General features: G+C 38.6%; 1 protein-coding gene across 1 annotated transcript; it reads right to left on the bottom strand.

The window, feature by feature from the left end:
- Positions 1–258: 258 nt before the first annotated feature.
- On the bottom strand, positions 259–17906 carry RYBP (ring and YY1 binding protein). The gene is made up of 3 exons (XM_077437888.1): positions 17504–17906; positions 2393–2751; positions 259–1343 (listed from the first exon to the last, which is right to left on the bottom strand). The coding sequence occupies exons 1-2, from the start codon at positions 17634–17636 to the stop codon at positions 2396–2398; spliced, it is 489 nt and encodes a 162-aa protein (XP_077294014.1). The 5' UTR covers positions 17637–17906; the 3' UTR covers positions 259–1343; positions 2393–2395.
- Positions 17907–20458: the final 2552 nt, after the last annotated feature.

Genomic DNA, 20458 nt, shown 5'->3' with positions numbered 1-20458 from the left:
TTACGACATAAATATATAAATTAATAAATAAACGAAAAAAATATACTTGCACTAGAACATGGCAGTAATTATGTGTTAACAGGTTTGCAGTATATGTACTTAAAGACTCGTGTATTCTTAGATTTTCTATAATAGTTATAACAAAATAAACTTTATTTTTAAATAAAACAGAAAAGCTTAAAAAACAATATTGGTAAATAAAATTCACAATTTTGTAATCGAACGTAATTTTGGGAAACGCATTTTATTTAAAGCAAAAAAAAAATCATAAAACAGTCAAAGATTAATATAAGTTAATAGCAAACCTATTTAAACAATTAAAAAATTGAATTGAACACATATCAAATAAGAAAATCACTTTTACATCGATACATATTAGATAAATATATAGAAATAAAGTAAAAGGCTCATAAATACTTAAATATTTTCGGTCGAAAATGGATAGACAATGTTTCAGTTGCGATTTAAATCGAATATGCAATCACTCAGAGGCGAACCAACATGCGAATTAACTAACTAAAACTTATCAGTCATTTTGGTTCTATGTATACAAAAAAGTCAGTTTCTCGTACAATTATACTATTCCTATAATAGTCATATAACATACATATATTAAACAAAAATCCACTATAATATGAAATGCTCTCAATGACACATTATTGAATAGACCAATGAAATGAGATTACTTGAAATTTAAACATTCAATGCAGGTTATTTTCGAAAATAGTAATACAAAATAAATAAAACGACAAATTATGAAGACGATTCAACTAATCATTGATAATATGTGCGATTTACATTACGAAATCATTTGCTGTACGCATTAGGAAGCGTTAACTCGAATAGGCAGATAGAACAAACATTCAACGTTGCTATGACGTCATCGCAAGAGTCGAAAATTTGCTCTATGCTTCAATTAGAACGCATAGTCCCATATAATCTTCTTCGTAGGTAACTTCAGTTCATCATAGTTACAAAAATATTACTATTTCAATTTATTCACAGTCTCTATTTTATATATACAACAAACACGTCACACGGTCCATTGAAAAACACTGACCCAGCTCATAAATAACAATTCAAATGTGACTTATCCTCGCCGATGAATCTTGGATGCTTGGGAGGGAGTGAAGAAATCGGGAGACACTCGCGACAATACGATAAACTATCAATTTTCATAATAACAAAGTTAAAATAAAATGAAACGAAATAAAATAATAACCGAAAGAGCGCGAGGTATTCGAGATCAGTCTCTTGTCTGACACAGCTTAGCGATATCACAACCTACTGTAACGTTCGCAAATGTCTAGGAATGTCTCGGCATCCGATTCATCACGATTTATCTGCAAAACAAACAAACATTGTTACAAATTCAGATGCAGCGATGACAAAAAGCGGCCAAAATCAACAACAAACACAAACAACAAAAATTCACTAGGAATATATTCGACCTTCAGCATCAATACAACCTTCAGCCAACACACAAAGAAGATCATTTACAATGTAACATACCTACAGAAAAAAAGCCACAACGATTTCAATCTTGTTTCACACCAAAAATATTCAACTCGTGCCACCTTAGTTGATTTTAAAAACACGACGAGACAATTCATTATCTTTGAGATAAGAAACCTCTCAACTGATAAAAGTACGTTCATACTTAACGTCACTTCTCGAAATAGAATGATTTTATTGTACTGAAAGTGCAATTAGTCATATAAAAAAATGTAATAAAATACGTGACATTGACGTCACACGTAGTACGATTCAAATAACACTGAGCAACAAAAATAAATTACCAGAGCGGAGACTAACCAACTAAGTTTGACCCACTGAATTCAAATGTGATAATGATTTTCGTTGGTTAGTGATTGTTTACGATATATGAGCGTTTAAAGAACTGCACGATTTTTACAGTTTTTTGGGTTTTGCGGACTTTAACTCAAAATCTAGTATTGTTGTGCTCAAAGTGAGTATTGGAATCAGTAGTCAGGTGTTTTTTATCTTTTATAAGTCAGCAAAAATCATAATCATATTCGAATTCAGTGGGTCAAACTTAGTAAAGATTGGTTAGTGTCCGCTCTGGTAATTTTTTTTGTTGCTCAGTATTATTTGAATCGTACAAATATCTGGATATGGAGTCTGACCAGCAGCATCACAGAAAATACTCAGAATAAATTCTTTTCAATCGAGGTCGATCGGGATCGAACCCGGCGTCCTCTCGGCGCTAAGCAAAAGCCCAACCACCCAAGACCCATACTGCTGGCTAATTGAATAGGACTACCATTGAAAACACAAAAAAGATTCTCAATAATGTCACAGGGTTCTCATTTTCAACTGTAAAATCCAAGTAGCCAACGACTGTGGTGGTTCCCTTATCATACAGACTTACGAGTCATGGTTTTGTGTCACTGGAGTCCAGATCACTGGTAGGTGGTGAGGAACGACTGGGTCTACGTTTGGGTCGGTATTCGGTAATGACCACAGTGACGCTATTGACTGTGACCTCTCTCGTCTGGGCACTGGACCTGTCCACATCTCGAAGTCTAGCAGGTCGAGAGCGACCACGTCCGGAGCCTCCACCCCCGGAGCGCGGGCCCCTTCGCCGCGCCCCCGCAGTGCCCCCGCCCGTTGTAGCCGCTGCACCCACGGGACCTCCAGCGACTGCTGCTGCCGCCCCCGCTGGGTACTGTTGAGCTGCCTGTTGAGCTACCAATGCCTGGTTCAACCTGGGCTTCCTCGTCGATGTGCCTGTACACAAAACACAAAACATTACCTTAAGGTATTAAGTACATAGGTGTTGTCAAATAATAATCGAGATAAATCACTTAATCGAAGAAAAATCAAGTGTAATAAGCAGCGATATCTCTATGTACGATAAACTTCCTTATATGTGTGTCAAAAGAGGAATTTAAAAGCGGTAATAAACTTCTATAGATTAGTAGCAAATATGAGCACTAGGTACTGTGGGTACACAAGTTTCCTACTTTAGCCAGAAATCGGCGTTGGGACGATGCTTTTGGCACAAAAAATGATTCTCGATTGGCAACCATGTTTTTTACATACCTCCTTTACGTTTCACTTACGATTACAATTCAGGAAAAAGTTTGCCTCTTAACCGATCGTTTTCATACTTTGCCATATTGCTCATTTTGGTCATCAATATAAGTAAATGGATACTCCACCATTACGATGGTGCAAAAATATCGTATAAGACGCGTTTGATATCTGCCCGGCGAGATAGTCGGTGACGTTTATCTATCGTTTGTTTATTACAAAACTTTTGTTTTACTTCGCAAATGATTGAGCTAAATTTTTTTGCTCTATTGTTTTGTGACGAAGACCCAGACAACGCCAAAGTTGGTCGATGCTTTTCACACAAAAAATGATTCACTATTGGCAAATCTATCCACAAATGTCTAGCAAATTTCGAGTTTTTCAACATCTCGAAATTTGACGATTTATATAAAAAAAATGCTCGGAAAATGTAAGTTTATCAAAAATTTATCAATATTATATCGTTTTTTGTTATTGTCCATTGGGGTTTACCTGCTAGGCCTTGCTGGAATATATTTATACATATGTATATAAAAATAACTATTGTCAACCATTATTTTTGCTGTCTTGCTTTATACGACAACGGAGACTATTGTTATTTTATGGCGGCATCCTCGTCTCCTAAAGGCAAAAATACACTGAGTGATACGTGGTATGTTTTATTTTTATTTTAGATACTTTTAAACATGCGAAAAAATACGCAGCACCCATTTACATGGTACACAGTCCCGAAAATCACTCCCTGGAGAATTTTCGGTGATATTTCGATAACGGTGAATCCTATATTTGAAGAAATGTAGGAGAAACTTGTAGGTTGCATATGGATATGCATACACGTGCGAGTTCCCAAGCATATGCATTCTGCACGTGCAACCACATCCGAATTCGGTTTGGAGAACACCCACTATTTGCAAGCCAGGGAAGTGACGTCCCATACCACTCAGTGTGTTTTCGCCCTAAATCTGGTCATTACCAGAGATCGGCGGCCAGGATTCTTTAATGCACAAAAATGGTTCACAATTGTCAACTTTTTTTTTGCTCTCTTGCTTTGTAGGACAATAGTAATTGACAATAGTGAACCTGGCCGAAAATCCTGGCCGTCTATCTCTGTTCATCACATCGTATCTGACCCCCAAGGTGCGGCAAGCGTGATAAAGAGCTATTTCCATATTTGCACTTTGCACATCACAAAGGAAATGCATCAACATTGAAAGGGTTTATTTTCCTGCTTTATTCCATTTAACAAAACTGGTCGTTCCAACAATTAACGATCTGATGACAATAAACAAGGACAACGCGAAGTTCATTCGTAACAGCACACGCAACAGCAGCATGACTTCTAATTATTTTGAGTAACATACCCAGCATTGTTTGGACTAATATATGTATGTGTATATATATACATATAATATATTTGGAAGTTAGATCTTCCTTTTTTTTACTAGCCTCTTAGCTCAGTTTCGATTTTTTCATCTGATTTTGTTTGACGAAATTTGGGTACTTATCCGATCGTTTCAAACTTTGCCATTTTGCTCGGTTTGGTTATCAATACATGTGGAAATTACATCCGCCATTGCGTTGGTGAAAAATAATCGTAATAGACACGTTTGAAAATACTCTCGGTGACGTCTATTTGCCGTATTTATCCACACTCTTCCAATAGTTTTTTCGCTTTTCGCCACCCTCTCAGTATGTCAGATTTTAATTGTTTAAAAGCCTATAACTTTTTCTTTTTTCACTCTATATTTTTATAAAATTTGCATTATATGCTCTCTTTATCTCTTACTAGCTGTATTACCCGGCTTCGCTCAGTGTTTATAATATAAACCGCTTAAACATGACTAAGCTAATTTAATTAAAAAAAAAAAAAAATTAAAAAAAAATTTAAAAATTAAAAAAAAAAATAAAAAAAAAATAAAAAAAAAAATCAAAAAAAAAAATCAAAAAAAAAAATTAAAAAAAAAAATAAAAAAAAAATAAAAAAAAAATTTTTAAAAAATCAAAAAAAAAATCAAAATTTTTTTTTGCCTTCTAGGGCTTCGCCCTCGGCGCCCCCCTGAGCCTTTGCCTTCTAGGGCTTCGCCCCTCCACGCCCCATGAGCAATTGCCGTTTAGGGCTTCGCCCCCCTTAGTTAATGCCTTTTAGGGCTTCGCCCCTCCGCGCCCCCATGATTTAATGCCGTCCAAGGCTTCGCCCCCATGATCAGTTGCCTTTTAGGGCTTCGCCCCCCGCGCCCCCAAGATTTATTGCCGTTTAGGGCTTCGCCCCCCTTAGTTAATGCCTTTTAGGGCTTCGCCCCTCCGCGCCCCCATGATTAAATGCCGTCTAAGGCTTCGCCCCCATGATCAGTTGCCTTTTAGGGCTTCGCCCCCCGCGCCCCCAAGATTAATTGCCGTTTAGGGCTTCGCCCCCCTTAGTTAATGCCTTTTAGGGCTTCGCCCCTCCGCGCCCCCATGATTAAATGCCGTCTAAGGCTTCGCCCCCATGATCAGTTGCCTTTTAGGGCTTCGCCCCCCGCGCCCCCAAGATTAATTGCCGTTTAGGGCTTCGCCCCCCTTAGTTAATGCCTTTTAGGGCTTCGCCCCTCCGCGCCCCCATGATTAAATGCCGTCTAAGGCTTCGCCCCCATGATCAGTTGCCTTTTAGGGCTTCGCCCCCCGCGCCCCCAAGATTAATTGCCGTTTAGGGCTTCGCCCCCCTTAGTTAATGCCTTTTAGGGCTTCGCCCCTCCGCGCCCCCATGATTAAATGCCGTCTAAGGCTTCGCCCCCATGATCAGTTGCCTTTTAGGGCTTCGCCCCTCCGCGCCCCCATGATTAATTGCCGTCTAGGGCTTCGCCCCCCTTAGTTAATGCCTATTAGGGCTTGCGCCCCATGAGGCTGGGCCCCCCGGGCCCCCTTCGGGGCCCCACGGGGCTGCGCCCCTTGTGGCGCCCCCTTTTGAGCCCCATGGGGCTGCGCCCCATGAGGCTGGGCCCCCCGGGCCCCCTTCGGGGCCCCACGGGGCTGCGCCCCTTGTGGCGCCCCCTTTTGAGCCCCATGGGGCTGCGCCCCATGAGGCTGGGCCCCCCGGGCCCCCTTCGGGGCCCCACGGGGCTGCGCCCCTTGTGGCGCCCCCTTTTGAGCCTCATGGGGCTGCGCCCCATGAGGCTGGGCCCCCCGGGCCCCCTTCGGGGCCCCACGGGGCTGCGCCCCTTGTGGCGCCCCCTTTTGAGCCCCATGGGGCTGCGCCCCATGAGGCTGGGCCCCCTGCGCCCCTTGTGGCACCCCCTTTTGAGCCCCATGGGGCTGCGCCCCATGAGGCTGGGCCCCCCGGGCCCCCTTCGGGGCCCCACGGGGCTGCGCCCCTTGTGGCGCCCCCTTTTGAGCCCCATGGGGCTGCGCCCCATGAGGCTGGGCCCCCTTCGGGGCCCCACGGGGCTGCGCCCCTTGTGGCGCCCCCTTTTGAGCCTCATGGGGCTGCGCCCCATGAGGCTGGGCCCCCCGGGCCCCCTTCGGGGCCCCACGGGGCTGCGCCCCTTGTGGCGCCCCCTTTTGAGCCCCATGGGGCTGCGCCCCATGAGGCTGGGCCCCCCGGGCCCCCTTCGGGGCCCCACGGGGCTGCGCCCCTTGTGGCGCCCCCTTTTGAGCCCCACGGGGCTGCGCCCCTTGTGGCGCCCCTGGCGGGGCCCCATGAAGCTACTCGCCTTGCGCCCCCGCGGGGGTGAATCCATTGAAACGAAAAAAAAAATCGGCGCCCATGGATCGAAAAAAAAAAAAAATCGAATCACGTGTTCGATGACGTCACCGATCTACGGACGACGAAGACGACGACGACGAAAACGACGACCAAGGATACATACAAAGTCTCTTTCCAAATTATAGATTAGATATATTTTTACTTCACTCGTAGGTTATATAATGATTGTTAAAATGAATGTTAAATAGTGTGATATTAAGTCAAATAGCGTGGTGTTTCGGCCAAAAGTCAAATGACGTTTATATCTGTCATTTATATCTGCGCGTGCCGAAAGATCCTAATCAAGTTACTTCATACAGGTTTACATATAATTAGTTACACTAAATTACATATCATCAAATACGATGATCTTTTTTTTAGTTATAATCATTCGTTTCAGAATTCGTTTCTTCAGAATTGACGTATGTACAGTTTTTTCTCACAGTTTGTCTCATGGTGCGTACGCACCAAGCCAACGAACGGCCCACAGGCCAACTTTTAAAACCAGTAGCGTACAAAATATCGAAATAAAAATTAAATTTGAAAATTGAAATTAAATATCAAAATTAAAACTATTATTATTATATTAAAATTAAATTCAAGTATCAAAATAAAATTATAATCATTATATTAAAATTAAATATTGAAAGTTAAAACAGAACATGCACAATTTAAATAAATTTTCGAGATTGACCTAAAATTAGGTCATCAACAATCACATACAGGTAATCCTCGACTTTTGTTTGTCGAAGATGTTTTGACTTACGAAGATACGCACTAAGATCGAAAAAAAATCAAAGAATTATTATTTTTACTTCCCCGTAATGCGCAGTTACTGAGAATAATCATGTATTAGTATGGGTGATCCAACGATTTTTGCTAACCCGGGGTGTTGTCGGTCACATCAAACGGATTGTTTTATTCTTCAATTGTTTCTCTCGTCGAAATAAATCAAGTAATTAAATCATTTCAGAGGTAAAATTTATCGGATAATGTGTGATTATTAATTTTATTTCAACGAAAGAAAAAAACCCTTTGACAAATCACCGACGTCCGACACCGCGTTTTTTTATGAATTGATTTTTTTTATCGATCATCCACGTGGAAATACAGTAACATCTCGTGACGACTTTAACAATATTTTTTTTCGCTCGTAATCAAAAAATTATAATATTTCTCTGGTTTTAAATGCGGTATCGTCGTAATTCAAAACATCAACGATGATCTAATTTTAGCTCAATCTCGCTCTTTAGCTTGATTTTGATGTTTAATTTCAAATTTAATTTTTATTTCGATATTTTGTACGCTACTGCTGGTTAAAAAGTTGGCCCAAAATCGTCGTTGGTTTGGTCCGTAAGCACCATTAGGGTTGACAGAGAAAAAAACAATTGACAGAAAGAAACACTTGACAGAGAAAGAGGATTTTTGAACCAAATATAATATTTGAGACGCTATATACAACATTGGAGACTCATGTACAGCTACATAAGTATGAGTTTAATTAAATAATAGTGGAAAGATATTCAGTTTCTATTCATCGATGAGATATCTATGGTTCCATATGAGATGCTGTGCATGATCAATTCTCCCACCCGTTATTAACGAAATATAGCACTGGCGAACAAACATTGTAATAATATTATAATACGGACTTTTCGCTTAGTCACATACAAACCAATAAACGGACAAACTTTCCATATGAGAAGATGACGTCGACAGATTGGAGTCCCTATACGAAAATTGTAACTGACGGGTCAAACCCAGTGACCAAATTGTCAATGAGTTCCATTCGACTGCGTAACATATCATTACGTTCCTCATACGCATGCCCAATTCATCCCGTACGAAACTTAAATGAACTATTTTAAATTGAATCGGGCGTGCGCGACTCGCCCATCAAAACTTCCCGGGAACAATTTCGAGGTAAATGCGAACGTCGGTTGAAAAGTTTCAAGCGGGCAGCTTCCGAAACGCGATCGGAATGTTCGGCCATTCATTTCGCAGTCGGAAACGTCCGCTGCCAGCCCTAATGGACGAGGATTAATAATGACTAATGGGGAATGCGGGAAGAATGCCACCGAAAACGGCGGCTGCGAAACCCCTCCCCGTCCACCCCCCGCACTCAACTCGGTATTGTTCGATAAATAATTGGATTGGTAAACTGGATTAATCTTTTTAATCCTTCGCTCATCCCACAACCTCTCGCAACCCTGTCGCGTTCGCGCTCCGCACAAAAAGTTGACCGTGACGCGTTTGCATATATATATGTACATAGTTGCGATAGTCGACGAAAACAGTACCTAATCGTTAGCTTGCAAATGGCTAACGACGCAACTATGCGAGAAATCGTAAACAAAAACAAGACACGAGTCATCTAATCTATAAAGCCAAGACTTGAAATTAACCAAATTGGAATTTCGCTTTATTATAATCGTATACATATATAATATCGCTATTCTGTGTGTGTCTGAGATAACGCTCGCCGTACTATAAGGGCGAAACCAGACAGCGGTGAATGTGGGACTTGGTTTTTTTTAGATAGTTTTGAACATACAGAAACAAATGTGGCGTTCATGGGACGCGTACATGGGATAGTTCTTTCAAAACGATACATTCGACCTATGTCGTTGAAATTGTATGGTAGTATTTATCCTTGCTTGACAGTGATCTATGTATATACCAAAACGACCCTTTGGACCATTTTTGGTAAAATTGTATCCTTGCTTGACAGTGATCGATAACGAATATGGGATACACCGTTATCGATCACTGTCAAGCAAGGATACAATTTTACCGAAAATGGTCCAAAGGTTCGTTTTGGTATAGATCACTGTCAAGCAAAGATAAATACTACCATACAATTTCAATGAGTACTAATAATGATGCCCGAATTTCAGTAATAATAATGATGCCCGATTTTGCCCAGATATATTTAAGTCCGGAATGAATGTTTTTTAGTTATGAACTATAAGCACCATCTACATGGGTCCATTCGCATTAAAATCGATTCAGAATCACTTTAAGGCACAAACATATAGAACTGAAATGTAAGAGAATGCTGACCATGATGAGCGGACTCTTGGAGCGAAAACACACTGAAAGGCACGCGGTACGTGTTTTTTTTGTAGATAGTCGTAGTAATTTTGAGTGTAGATATTCTCAAAAGTCACCCCCTTGAATGTATTTGGTGATATTTTGTCCTTGTATTGATATAAACATGAGAGTGATTGATAACAGTTAATCCCATATTTGAAGCAATGTAGTCGAAATAATAAGATCGTACGAATTACAATCAACTGGGAACGCCCTTTCTTGACTCGAAGCCAAGAAGACGTGCTGTACCGTTAATTTGAGTGTGTTTACGCCTTTACACCATAGAGGGTCCACCGAATGTGCAGAAAAACACAGTATCCAAGTTGGTCAGAGTGCGCGTTCAAAATATAGAATTGATGTCTCATCGGTATCCATCACTGTCATTTCCCAGTCAAAATGGTCGTAAAATAGCACAAAATGATAGGGAGAAACGCAGCGAAAGCCATAGACAAATTTGACATGGACAATCGATGTCAAATATATTCATAAACCTATTTAAATAAATAAAAATCCTGGATATAAAAATTATTAGCAAGAGCTTGCAAATTCTGGTGGAGTGTTGATAATCTTCAATCAACTACAGCTATTGACAAAGTCGGTCGTATCTTATCTGAATTATTTTGGGTAAACATTGTGTAAAAGTAGCATCACTTATCATTGTTCCTTTCTCCTAACCTCATCAATAAAGGCGCAGACACAAATAATCGTACGGCGCGGCAAACCAAGGTAGACTCCAGCTGTAAATAGGCATGTTAGGCAAGGTCATTGTTAATTCGTATTTCAAGAAGTTTTTTCTACATTTATTTAAATATATGAATGAATCGCCGTTATCGATAATTGCCAATAAAAGGAAAATATATCACCGAAAACACTCCAGGGGGAGTTTAGGCCTGATATAGATCATGGGTGCTAGCGTTTATTTACATGTACAAATCATCTAAAAAGAAAAACGTGCCGCATACGATTCTGTATGTCTGCGCCCTAATAAAACTTTTAGGGATATAAAGATTTAAATATCTGAACCAAAACACTGCATGGGAAAATGTTCCCCGTGGTGAATTAATAACGTTAAAAATTGAGTACGCCACTATAAAATATATGATATGGATGTAAATCTCGCAAAAATTTAGCCTAGACACGTTGAGCTGAATAAATAACGTTACGTATCCAGAACAACATTCATCAGGCAAAACACGCAATATTACGTGCCCCGTCAACCAAAAAGTCAAATCCGAATTATCGTTTGATAAAATACAAAATAAATTAAATCGTCAAAATGAAATAAAATTTTTACTAAAATATAAAATACCAATGAAACGGGGTTGATTGCACCACTGCACTGCAGTATACCCAACTACGTCATATAAATTTACACTGGCATGAAAATTTTATTAATTTACGACACAGGTCATGGAAACACATGCATACGTGTAATGAAAGTGGTAATTTCCTAAGTAGAGCCGAACCAGATCCAATCGATCAAAATCCAATCGTTTGGTTAGTGGATGGTATCATCCACTAACATCCCATATTCTTAGATTGCTACGATCAAATATTGGGTATATTACTACTAAATAGCGGACCCAGAGCGCGCTGTTCATTGTTCACATGTTGTAAATGCATTGTTTAAGGTTTGCCGAACCTTTTTTACAACGCATTTACAATAATGGAACAATAGACGGCGCGCTTCCGGTCCTACCTCTAATTATTACTTTTTAATAGTTCTGTGCTTATACTAAAGAAACAGCCTCCGTTAGGTCTTATAGTTAAGCCTGCTATACGATGAAAATCGTTTTTTCAAGTCCATTACTAATCATCATCTACACCGATTCACCATCCACTGCTGGATGAAGGTATCTCCAACACGCTTCCAGTCATCTCTGTTTTGGGCAACTCTCATGCATTTCACCCCACATTTTCAAAATTTTGTCTACCCATATTCCCTGTGGTCTTTCTTTTACCCTTTTGCATTATTTCGAGTACCACTCTAGCACTTCTTTTGTCCACCTTTCACCCATTCTTCTAGCAACGTGGCTCGGCCCCCCCTACCATTTCAATCTCTTCACTATATCCACTATGCTTGTCATACTTCTCACCCACGTAAATATCATGAGGAAATATTATCAACTCTTCGAGTCTCGTAATAACTTGAGTTTTGTTGTAAGTTAAAAAAAATTGTAATTAGATAAATAATTTTCACAGCCGCAAGTGATCAACCAACGATCCGGTCACCGTATTGAATATTTGAGGTCGATTCGTTTTCATAGTGTCAGTGACTACTTTTAAGATAGATGCAGAGATTTGTCGACATCAAGAAGAAAAAAAAACGTCAAATCTGACCAATAGGAACAGCGTATTAAAGTTTATGACAAATGTCCAACCAGGATCCTGGACGAGGATTCCAATGCCGGTCAATCCGAGATGGTTGGTAATGGTAACCCTAGCTGTGTTTAAAAACCATTCTATTGACAAGTCTGCCAACAAATTGTAGATATCTGCAAACCACTACGGCAAATCAATCTGAAGACTTGTGTGCAAACTTTGAGTTTGACACCGCCTTTTCAATACTATTTCATCTTCAAATGTATAATTTCGAAAGAGACTTTGTATGTATGTAAGTTTGTATATTTGGTTGGAAATTTCGTAAACAACTCAAAATTTCTATGACGACGATTTTTTTTCAATTCAAATAAATTTAATAAAAAAATAAATGAATACTCACTATTAGATTCGCCATGTTAACGCTATTTATATTACAAATAATGGGCGAAGCCGGGTAAAACAACTAGTTATTTATAAAGAAAACTTAAAAAAAAAATTGGTCGTAATACAAATTTATACAATGCAAATTCATTATTTTTATAGAATGCGAATACATACAAACCAGAGACCCGAACCGGAACGATCCGAAAACCAGAAAATCCGTTATTTTTGCTGAAACGAAAACCGAACCGATATTTTTTTCAGTTCGTTTTTCTGACCGGTAAAATTAATATATACATATATACTTTTGGAATGATAGAATTAATGGAAAAACATACAGGAATGTATGTATAGGTATATTAAAAAATGTTTTTGAAAGTTTTGTATAAATATAATATCGATATCAAACAAATCTACTCTGTTACAACAGATAATGGAGCTAATGTGAAATAAACCAGAATATTAATTATGAAACAGATTATGAAGCAAATATGCTACCTTCCATTGATAACTGTTCTTTCCCTCATCTTATCGGAATAAAATATGTGGCACATACTTTACAATTAGCAATCAAAGTTTCTATTAACGATTACGATTTAAATATAATTATACATAAGTGAAGATAGTGAGTACGTTAAAAAGTTAAGAATCCCTTCTCTTATTATGAAATTTAACGAAAATGATACTAATAGACCTGTAATATGTAGACTGTATTACTAGATGGAATAGCACATTCGATATGTTAAACTCTTTATTGTTAAGTAAATAATTTTGTTCAAAAATAGCTGAAAACAATATGGAGTAGTATTTCACAGAACATAAATGGATCGAAATTAATGTCATCGTTGAGACATTACAGCAATTAAAATAATCCACGATGAAATTGTAAAGAGCAAATGACGTTGAGTGATTTTTACGAGATTTGGATTCAATCAAAATTGAAACTACAAAACTTAATAATAGATGCACCCATACCTGCTTAAAATAGCTTCTAGAATAAAACAAACTACTAGATTCTATCTAAACTGTTGTCTCACTTTTGTTCCTAAAAGTAGGGCTCGATGAAAATTTGATAATCCTAAAGAAAGTCAATCAAGTATTAAAAAAAACCGAGCGAAATGGCAAAGTTTGAAAACGATCGGATAAGAACCCAAACTTCGTCACACGACAAAATCGTTTCCGAACTAAGGAGAGACTAGTAAAAAAATGTATTTTGTCTGCATTTTAGCTACATCAGAATCCGCACTCTATTCCGCAGTGCACCAGCGGCAAACTGCAAACACTAGGAAATATACTCCTTTGACAATTTAATTATGTATATAGACGGTGTAGGTGTATTTACATTAACTTGCTAATATTTAAAAACAAGAGAACCGAAAACCGGAACTGAACCAATATATTATTTTTTTTACCGAACCGGAACGTAAAAATTCGGGACCCCGATACGAACATCATCCAAAGTGACATCTATGGAGAAATTTTTGCAACAGTTTATTATAGAAATTGGCGAACCCCAAGATGCTGAAAAACTTGAGAGTTGCAAAAGAGATTGGAAAAGGATATGCCAATTTACAGGAACCGTTTCAATGAAATTTTAGAAAAATTAACCAACTCTGAAAGTAATCGAACGACCAGGAGTCACAAACCAAAGTCTTGCAAACAGCTACTAGTGGGAATCGAACCGTGACTAATCCGATCGAAAGCATAATATGCTAACCATTAGTCCACGCTGCTGGTTATAATGTAATTTAAATTCATTAATTTTTTAAGAAATAATTAAATTTAGAGTAGATTTACTCCAATAAAATTGGAGACTCTAGTTGACACATGCCGTAATACTATTAATTAAAGAAAATAAAAAAGGAGTTGGAGTCGGTTGATTTTTTACGATTCCAACTCCGACTTCGCTTGAAACGACTCCGACTCCACAGCCTGGTTGTTAGTACTAAATAAATAAAATTATCAAACGAACGAGCAAAGGGAAACTAAGAAGAGTCTTGTAAAAAAATAATACGTATAAATATATACATATGTAGGTTCAGGCGTTTCTCGTTTGCTCCCGATTGTATATCGAATTCACCCCGGATTTTGCACGAATTTAAATACAAAATATGTACATATTACAAACTGGGTCATTTGAAAAGATTGCACAACGACCGTATTATATAATAATTGTTGGTTGGAGCTCAACGCCGTGGAGTAACGTCTCTACAACGCCGTGTCGTAAACCAAACTGTTAACGTGGTTACTAACAAACACATTTACTTGACTATACAATGCCGTTTCATACTTTCTCGTCGGCAAAATCGTAATTGCAAATATTATTACTAAGAAGTTTTTTCCCATTTTTTTTCACAGTAATCTTCCCGGATATGCATACAACCATAATTTCCATTGTAATCGGTTGAGTAGTTTAGGAGCCTATACGAGACAGAAAGAGAGACAAACAAACAGACATTCAATTTTAATAATACATAAATATTCTATAAATATTTTTTATCATATAAATAAAATAAATAAAGACGATAAATAATATGATTCCTATTAAAACTGAGCACGAAACGGAGTCGGAGCAAGTATTTAGGTCTTGTAATATTTGATTAATGTAATCTCTTATTAATATTATTTAATTATTTAATATAAATTAAAAATTATTTGATCTGATTTTTTACTTTATCTATGTATTAAGTAGTAACAATAGATGAAGTTTTGTGATCATGCGAAAATTCGAACTCGAGATTTTGACTGATTCGAACTCAGAATCGATTACTGATGACTAGTCACCGGAGCCTGAGGGGGCCGTTTATTGTTCAAAGGTTGTAAATGCACTGTTAAAGGTTTGCCGAACAATGGATAGCACTGTGACTATCCTACCTCTACTGATGACTAATGCCCGGACCCTGAGGGGGCTGTTTATTGTTCAAACGTTGTAAATGCATTGTGAAAGGTTTGCCGAACCTTTTTTACAAAGGATTTACAACAATTGAACAATAAACGGCACGCTTCCGGTCCTACCTCTACTGATGACGTTTTCATGATCTAGAAAAAGTGTGTGTGTCTGTGTATTTTGGGGATTTTTTGAACACCGTTAGTCCTATCGAACTGAAACTTAGTATCGGTTATTCAAATTCTTATCGATACGACGTAAATTTTTTTCAAATTTTTAAGTTGACTGGAAATGGTACCTCCCCTTATAGGTGTCCTCTTTTGTTCAAGTTTTTGAATTAAATTATCTCCCAAACCTAACTGAATCGTACTGAAAACTTTTTACATGTAATAGAAATAATAATCTTTATAACTTTATATTTTTTAAATATTTTTATCTGAACCAGAGTATAGTACTTTTACTCTAGAGAATAGAGGTTTTTCATGTTTTTCTCAGAAACCTTTTGGTTTATTGAAGCGAAATTTCATATCTAGACGTTTAGAACTGTCACATAGCCCTATATGCAGATGATACCGCTTGCTTCACAAGTAGCAAAAAACCAGACACTATTCTTAAAAATCTTGAATTTTCAATTCAAACAATTACTGAACACTTCACCAAGTGGAAAATTCAAATTAATCAAACCAAAACAGACGCCATATTCTTTAGTGTTAGAAAGCATAAGCCAAGTTCAGATCTGAAAATCCCCTCTGGAGAAAGTCTGAAATGCCAGTCAGTAATAAAATATTTAGGAGTAACGTTCGATAAAAGAATGAGATGGGCACCTCACATTGAGGCAGCAAAATGCAAAGCGATGCGGGGTATATCCTCAATATATCCAAGATTTAATCGCCATAGTTCTTTATCAACGCTAAATAAAATAAAATTATATCGCGCGCTCATATTACCATTATTAACCTATGCTTCACCTGTATGGAATAACGCCTCGAATACTAACTAACCTTTCCAAGCTCCAAGTAATACAAAATAAATCCCTAAAAATAATTTATAATACACCCATATATACTAACCTGAAAAAACTGCATGCCATATATAAAATTCCGTTTGTTACAGACATTACTAACAAACTAACCAGTAGATTCTATGACAGAATCACTAATAACCATACTAACACACTTGTGAAGAGTCTCGGTGATTACAACAAAATGTCTATACCCTTCAGGTATAACACACAGATTACCTAAACACAATCTGCTTTAGATCATCGACTTACGAGAGTCTTTAATTAATATTATGTATTAGATGTATTATGAACATTAAAAGGATTGTAAATAGGTTTTTGAGCTCTTTTTCCTATTATGCTTTAGATTAACATTAGAATAATATAATACTGTGATTACTAACCAAATTAAATTAAATTGTAAAATAGAAAATGATCAGTAGATCAGTAGCTATTAAAATAGATATAAGATGTATTGTGAACATAATTTCGTAATAATAAAAAGCATTTAAAAATCAAAAAAAAATATCTAGACGTTTAAGCATAATACCAAGTTATGTATAAAATTTGGTAGGCATCCCTCAACCGAAAGTGGCAGTTTACTCTTGTTCGATTTTTCTTCCACTATATATATATTTTTTTTTTTTGGGGGGGGGGTTGTGTCCCGGTTTGACTTGCACAATCTGACAACCTATACATAACCGAAGAAAGCTGCGCTCGGTTGACGATCGCCTTGTAGTTCGTCAACCCAGACAGTGGCGAATCGCCCGTCTCGCTCGCACCAGCACCGAACGACGCGAAAAGAGCGAGACGGCAACACGGGGGCGAAAAAGTTTAAACAATTTTGGACGCGGCGACAATCGATACGACCAAAGCCGAAACGAGACGAGACGAGCCGAACGCCGAACACCCAATCTGACGTTTGACGAACGCTAGGCGGGAAACGGACGCGTTACGACCGTTCGGTCCGACTGTCAAACGGGGGAGAGGGGAAGTGAGGGCAGGGGAGGGGAGGGGGGGGGGGGTTTGAGGTTATGTGGTGTACCTTTGCGCACGTCACACATGAGGCACTTGAAGGCCTCGGCAGTGTTGCGGTAGGTGCAGACGCTGCAGTCCCAGGAGTTGTCTTCGGTGGCGTGATGACGCTTGCCCCGCCGCGCGCCATTCTTCTTCTCCATATTCTGGTGGACGCGGGCGCGGGCGAGGGGCGCGGGGAGCGGGCGAGGGTCGCGGCTGCGGCTGCGGCCGGCAACAGCCAACCGCCAACCGGTAACCGCGCGCCCTAACTTACCGACCTCGACCCGACTTACCTCCTCTACTCGCCGTTGCCTTCGCTTAGCCGCTCACTCGCACTCACACTCGCACTGGCACTCGCCTCGCACTCGCACACACGCGCGCTACCCCAGCGCTCTCTCGCGGCCGCAACCCCAACCGCACCCCAAAACATTGAGCGTAACCGCTGCCGTCACGGCCATGTCTCCGCCGATCTATGCCTTATTTTTCAACATATTAAAGGTTCATCTGAACTTTGCCAAAGCATGTGGGAAATTTCCCGCACAGTAGTATTGTATTAAGATATAGACAGGGCCGTGCGGCAGATTTTCGCAGTATAATTACTAGAGGTAACAGTACGTTTTGGGCAGAGAAATGTAATAATAATAGAAGGGCCCTTACGAATAAATAATTATTGTCAATATTACGCAGTACGTCTCTATAAATACGCTACAACGCACGAAATACAATCGGATCAATTTGTGTGTTTTTGAATGCATTGTGCAATTTTTATCGATGCTTGCCTATCTTGCGAGTAATATAAACAAACAGAGAAGTTTTTATCGGACATATGTCGAGCACCAAGCATCAAATACGACTGATGCTAAAATTATTTACGATTGTCTGTGGACAATCGTCACTTGACAACAATATGACGCCTAAAGCCACTTCTATTAATATAATATTTCTCTGGTTTTAGGTCTATTTTCCAGGAAATAGAGCAAACTACAAAGGTTCATCATAACAATGAACAATGCACGGCGAACAATAAACAAAGAACGGCGCAAACTTAGTCCGCTCTTTAATAATTACCAACGGCGTAACTGGCCCACATGTAAAAGGGGGGTAGTGCCGGCATTACAGCCAATAGCGACCTTGAGCAATTTTTTCTAAACACCCTTAGAATAAAAATATAAAAAATGGATTACCATCCTCCTTTTTCCGGGCTTGTGATCTTGCTACTAGCAAGGTCCCGCCCAAGCCCGCTGTCTGATTTCGCCCGGCGAAATCAGACATCGGTGAATGTGGGACGTGGTTTTTTTTAGATAGTTTTAAACATATAGAAAACATGTGGCGTTCATGGGACGCGTACATGGGATAGTCCTTTCAAAACGATACATTCGACCTATGCCGTTGAAATTGTATGATAGTATTTATCCTTGCTTGACGTAGATCTACACCAAAACGACCCTCTGGACCATTTTCGGTAAAATTGTATCCTTGCTTGACAGTGATCGATAACGATTATGATACGAATACGATACACCGTTATCGATCACTGTCAAGCAAGGATACAATTTTACTGAAAATGGTCCAAAGGGTCATTTTGGTGTAGATCACTGTCAAGCAAGGATAAATACTACCATACAATTTCAACGAGTACTAATAATGATGCCCGAATTTCAGTAATAATGATGCCCGATTTTGCCCTGATGTATGTATGTATATAAGTCCGGAATTAATGGTTTTTAGTTATGTACCATTCGCATTAAATCGATTCAGATTAAATATTCCAATACCTAAAATAGGCGTTGCACTTTTAAGCACAAACATATAGAACTGAACGTATATAAGAGAATGCTTACCATGATGAGCGGATTCTTGGAGCGAAAACACACTGAAAGGCACGCGGTACGTGTTTGGTGTAGGCAATGGGTCGTTTTGGTGTAGATCACTGTCAAGCAAGGATATATACTACCATACAATTTCAACGACATAGGTCAAATGTATCGTTTTAGAAGGACTATCCCATGTACGCTACATTTTTGCTATATGTTTAAAACTGGATAAAGTTAAAGATAAATAAATGTTTTAAGTACATGTACATATGTATGTATGTTCATGCGAACTGATGAAAGTCTCTATGATGTCACCTAGTCTCTTTGCATCCTACTCTCGCAGACGTGAGTAAGGGTGAAAACACACCGAGAGGTATACGGCACGTATTTTTACTTTATCTATGTACGTATGTATGTAGTAACAATAGATGAAGTTTTGTGATCATGCGAAAATTCGAACTCGAGATTTTGACTGATTCGAATTCAGAATCGATCACTGATCACGTTTTCATGATCTAGAAAAAATGTTTGTATTTGTGTCTGTGTGTCTGTGTATTTTGGGGATTTTTTGAACACCGTTAGTCCTATCTAACTGAAACTTAGTATCGGTTACTGAAATTCTTATCGATACGACGTAATTTGTTTTCAATTTTTTTAGTTGACCGGAAATGGAATGAATTTTTTTACATGTAATAGAAATTATAAATTTTATACCCTAATGTTTTTTTTATATTTTTATCTGAACCGGAAGCAGTACTTTTACTATAGAGAATCGAGGTTTTTTATGTTTTTCTCATAAACCTTTCTGTTTATTGAACACTAATTTCATATCTAGAAGTTTAAGCTTAATACCAAGTTATGTATAAAAGTTGGTAAGAGTTAACTGCCACGTCCGTCAACCGGAAGTGGCAGTTAACTCTTGTTCGATTTTTCTTCCACTATTTTTTTCGACCCCTTAAACATGTGTGCTCTTCACGAAAAAAATCAAGTATGATTCTTGTATCAATATGATGAAAATAAAAAAAAATCACTAAATTTAATAAACCGGAAGGGGGATTTTTTCCACTTAGAAAGGTCAAAAATGTTGTGGCCACTATTCTGTCCACACTCCTGAACGTATCAAGCTGAATATTTATATGTGTATTCTTTATGTACTAACTTATGGCTGA

This window comes from Arctopsyche grandis, chromosome 9 (assembly GCF_051622035.1).
Source record: "Arctopsyche grandis isolate Sample6627 chromosome 9, ASM5162203v2, whole genome shotgun sequence".
Taxonomy (NCBI): Eukaryota; Metazoa; Arthropoda; class Insecta; order Trichoptera; family Hydropsychidae; genus Arctopsyche; species Arctopsyche grandis.
This window is presented reverse-complemented; position numbering and strand designations above follow the sequence as displayed.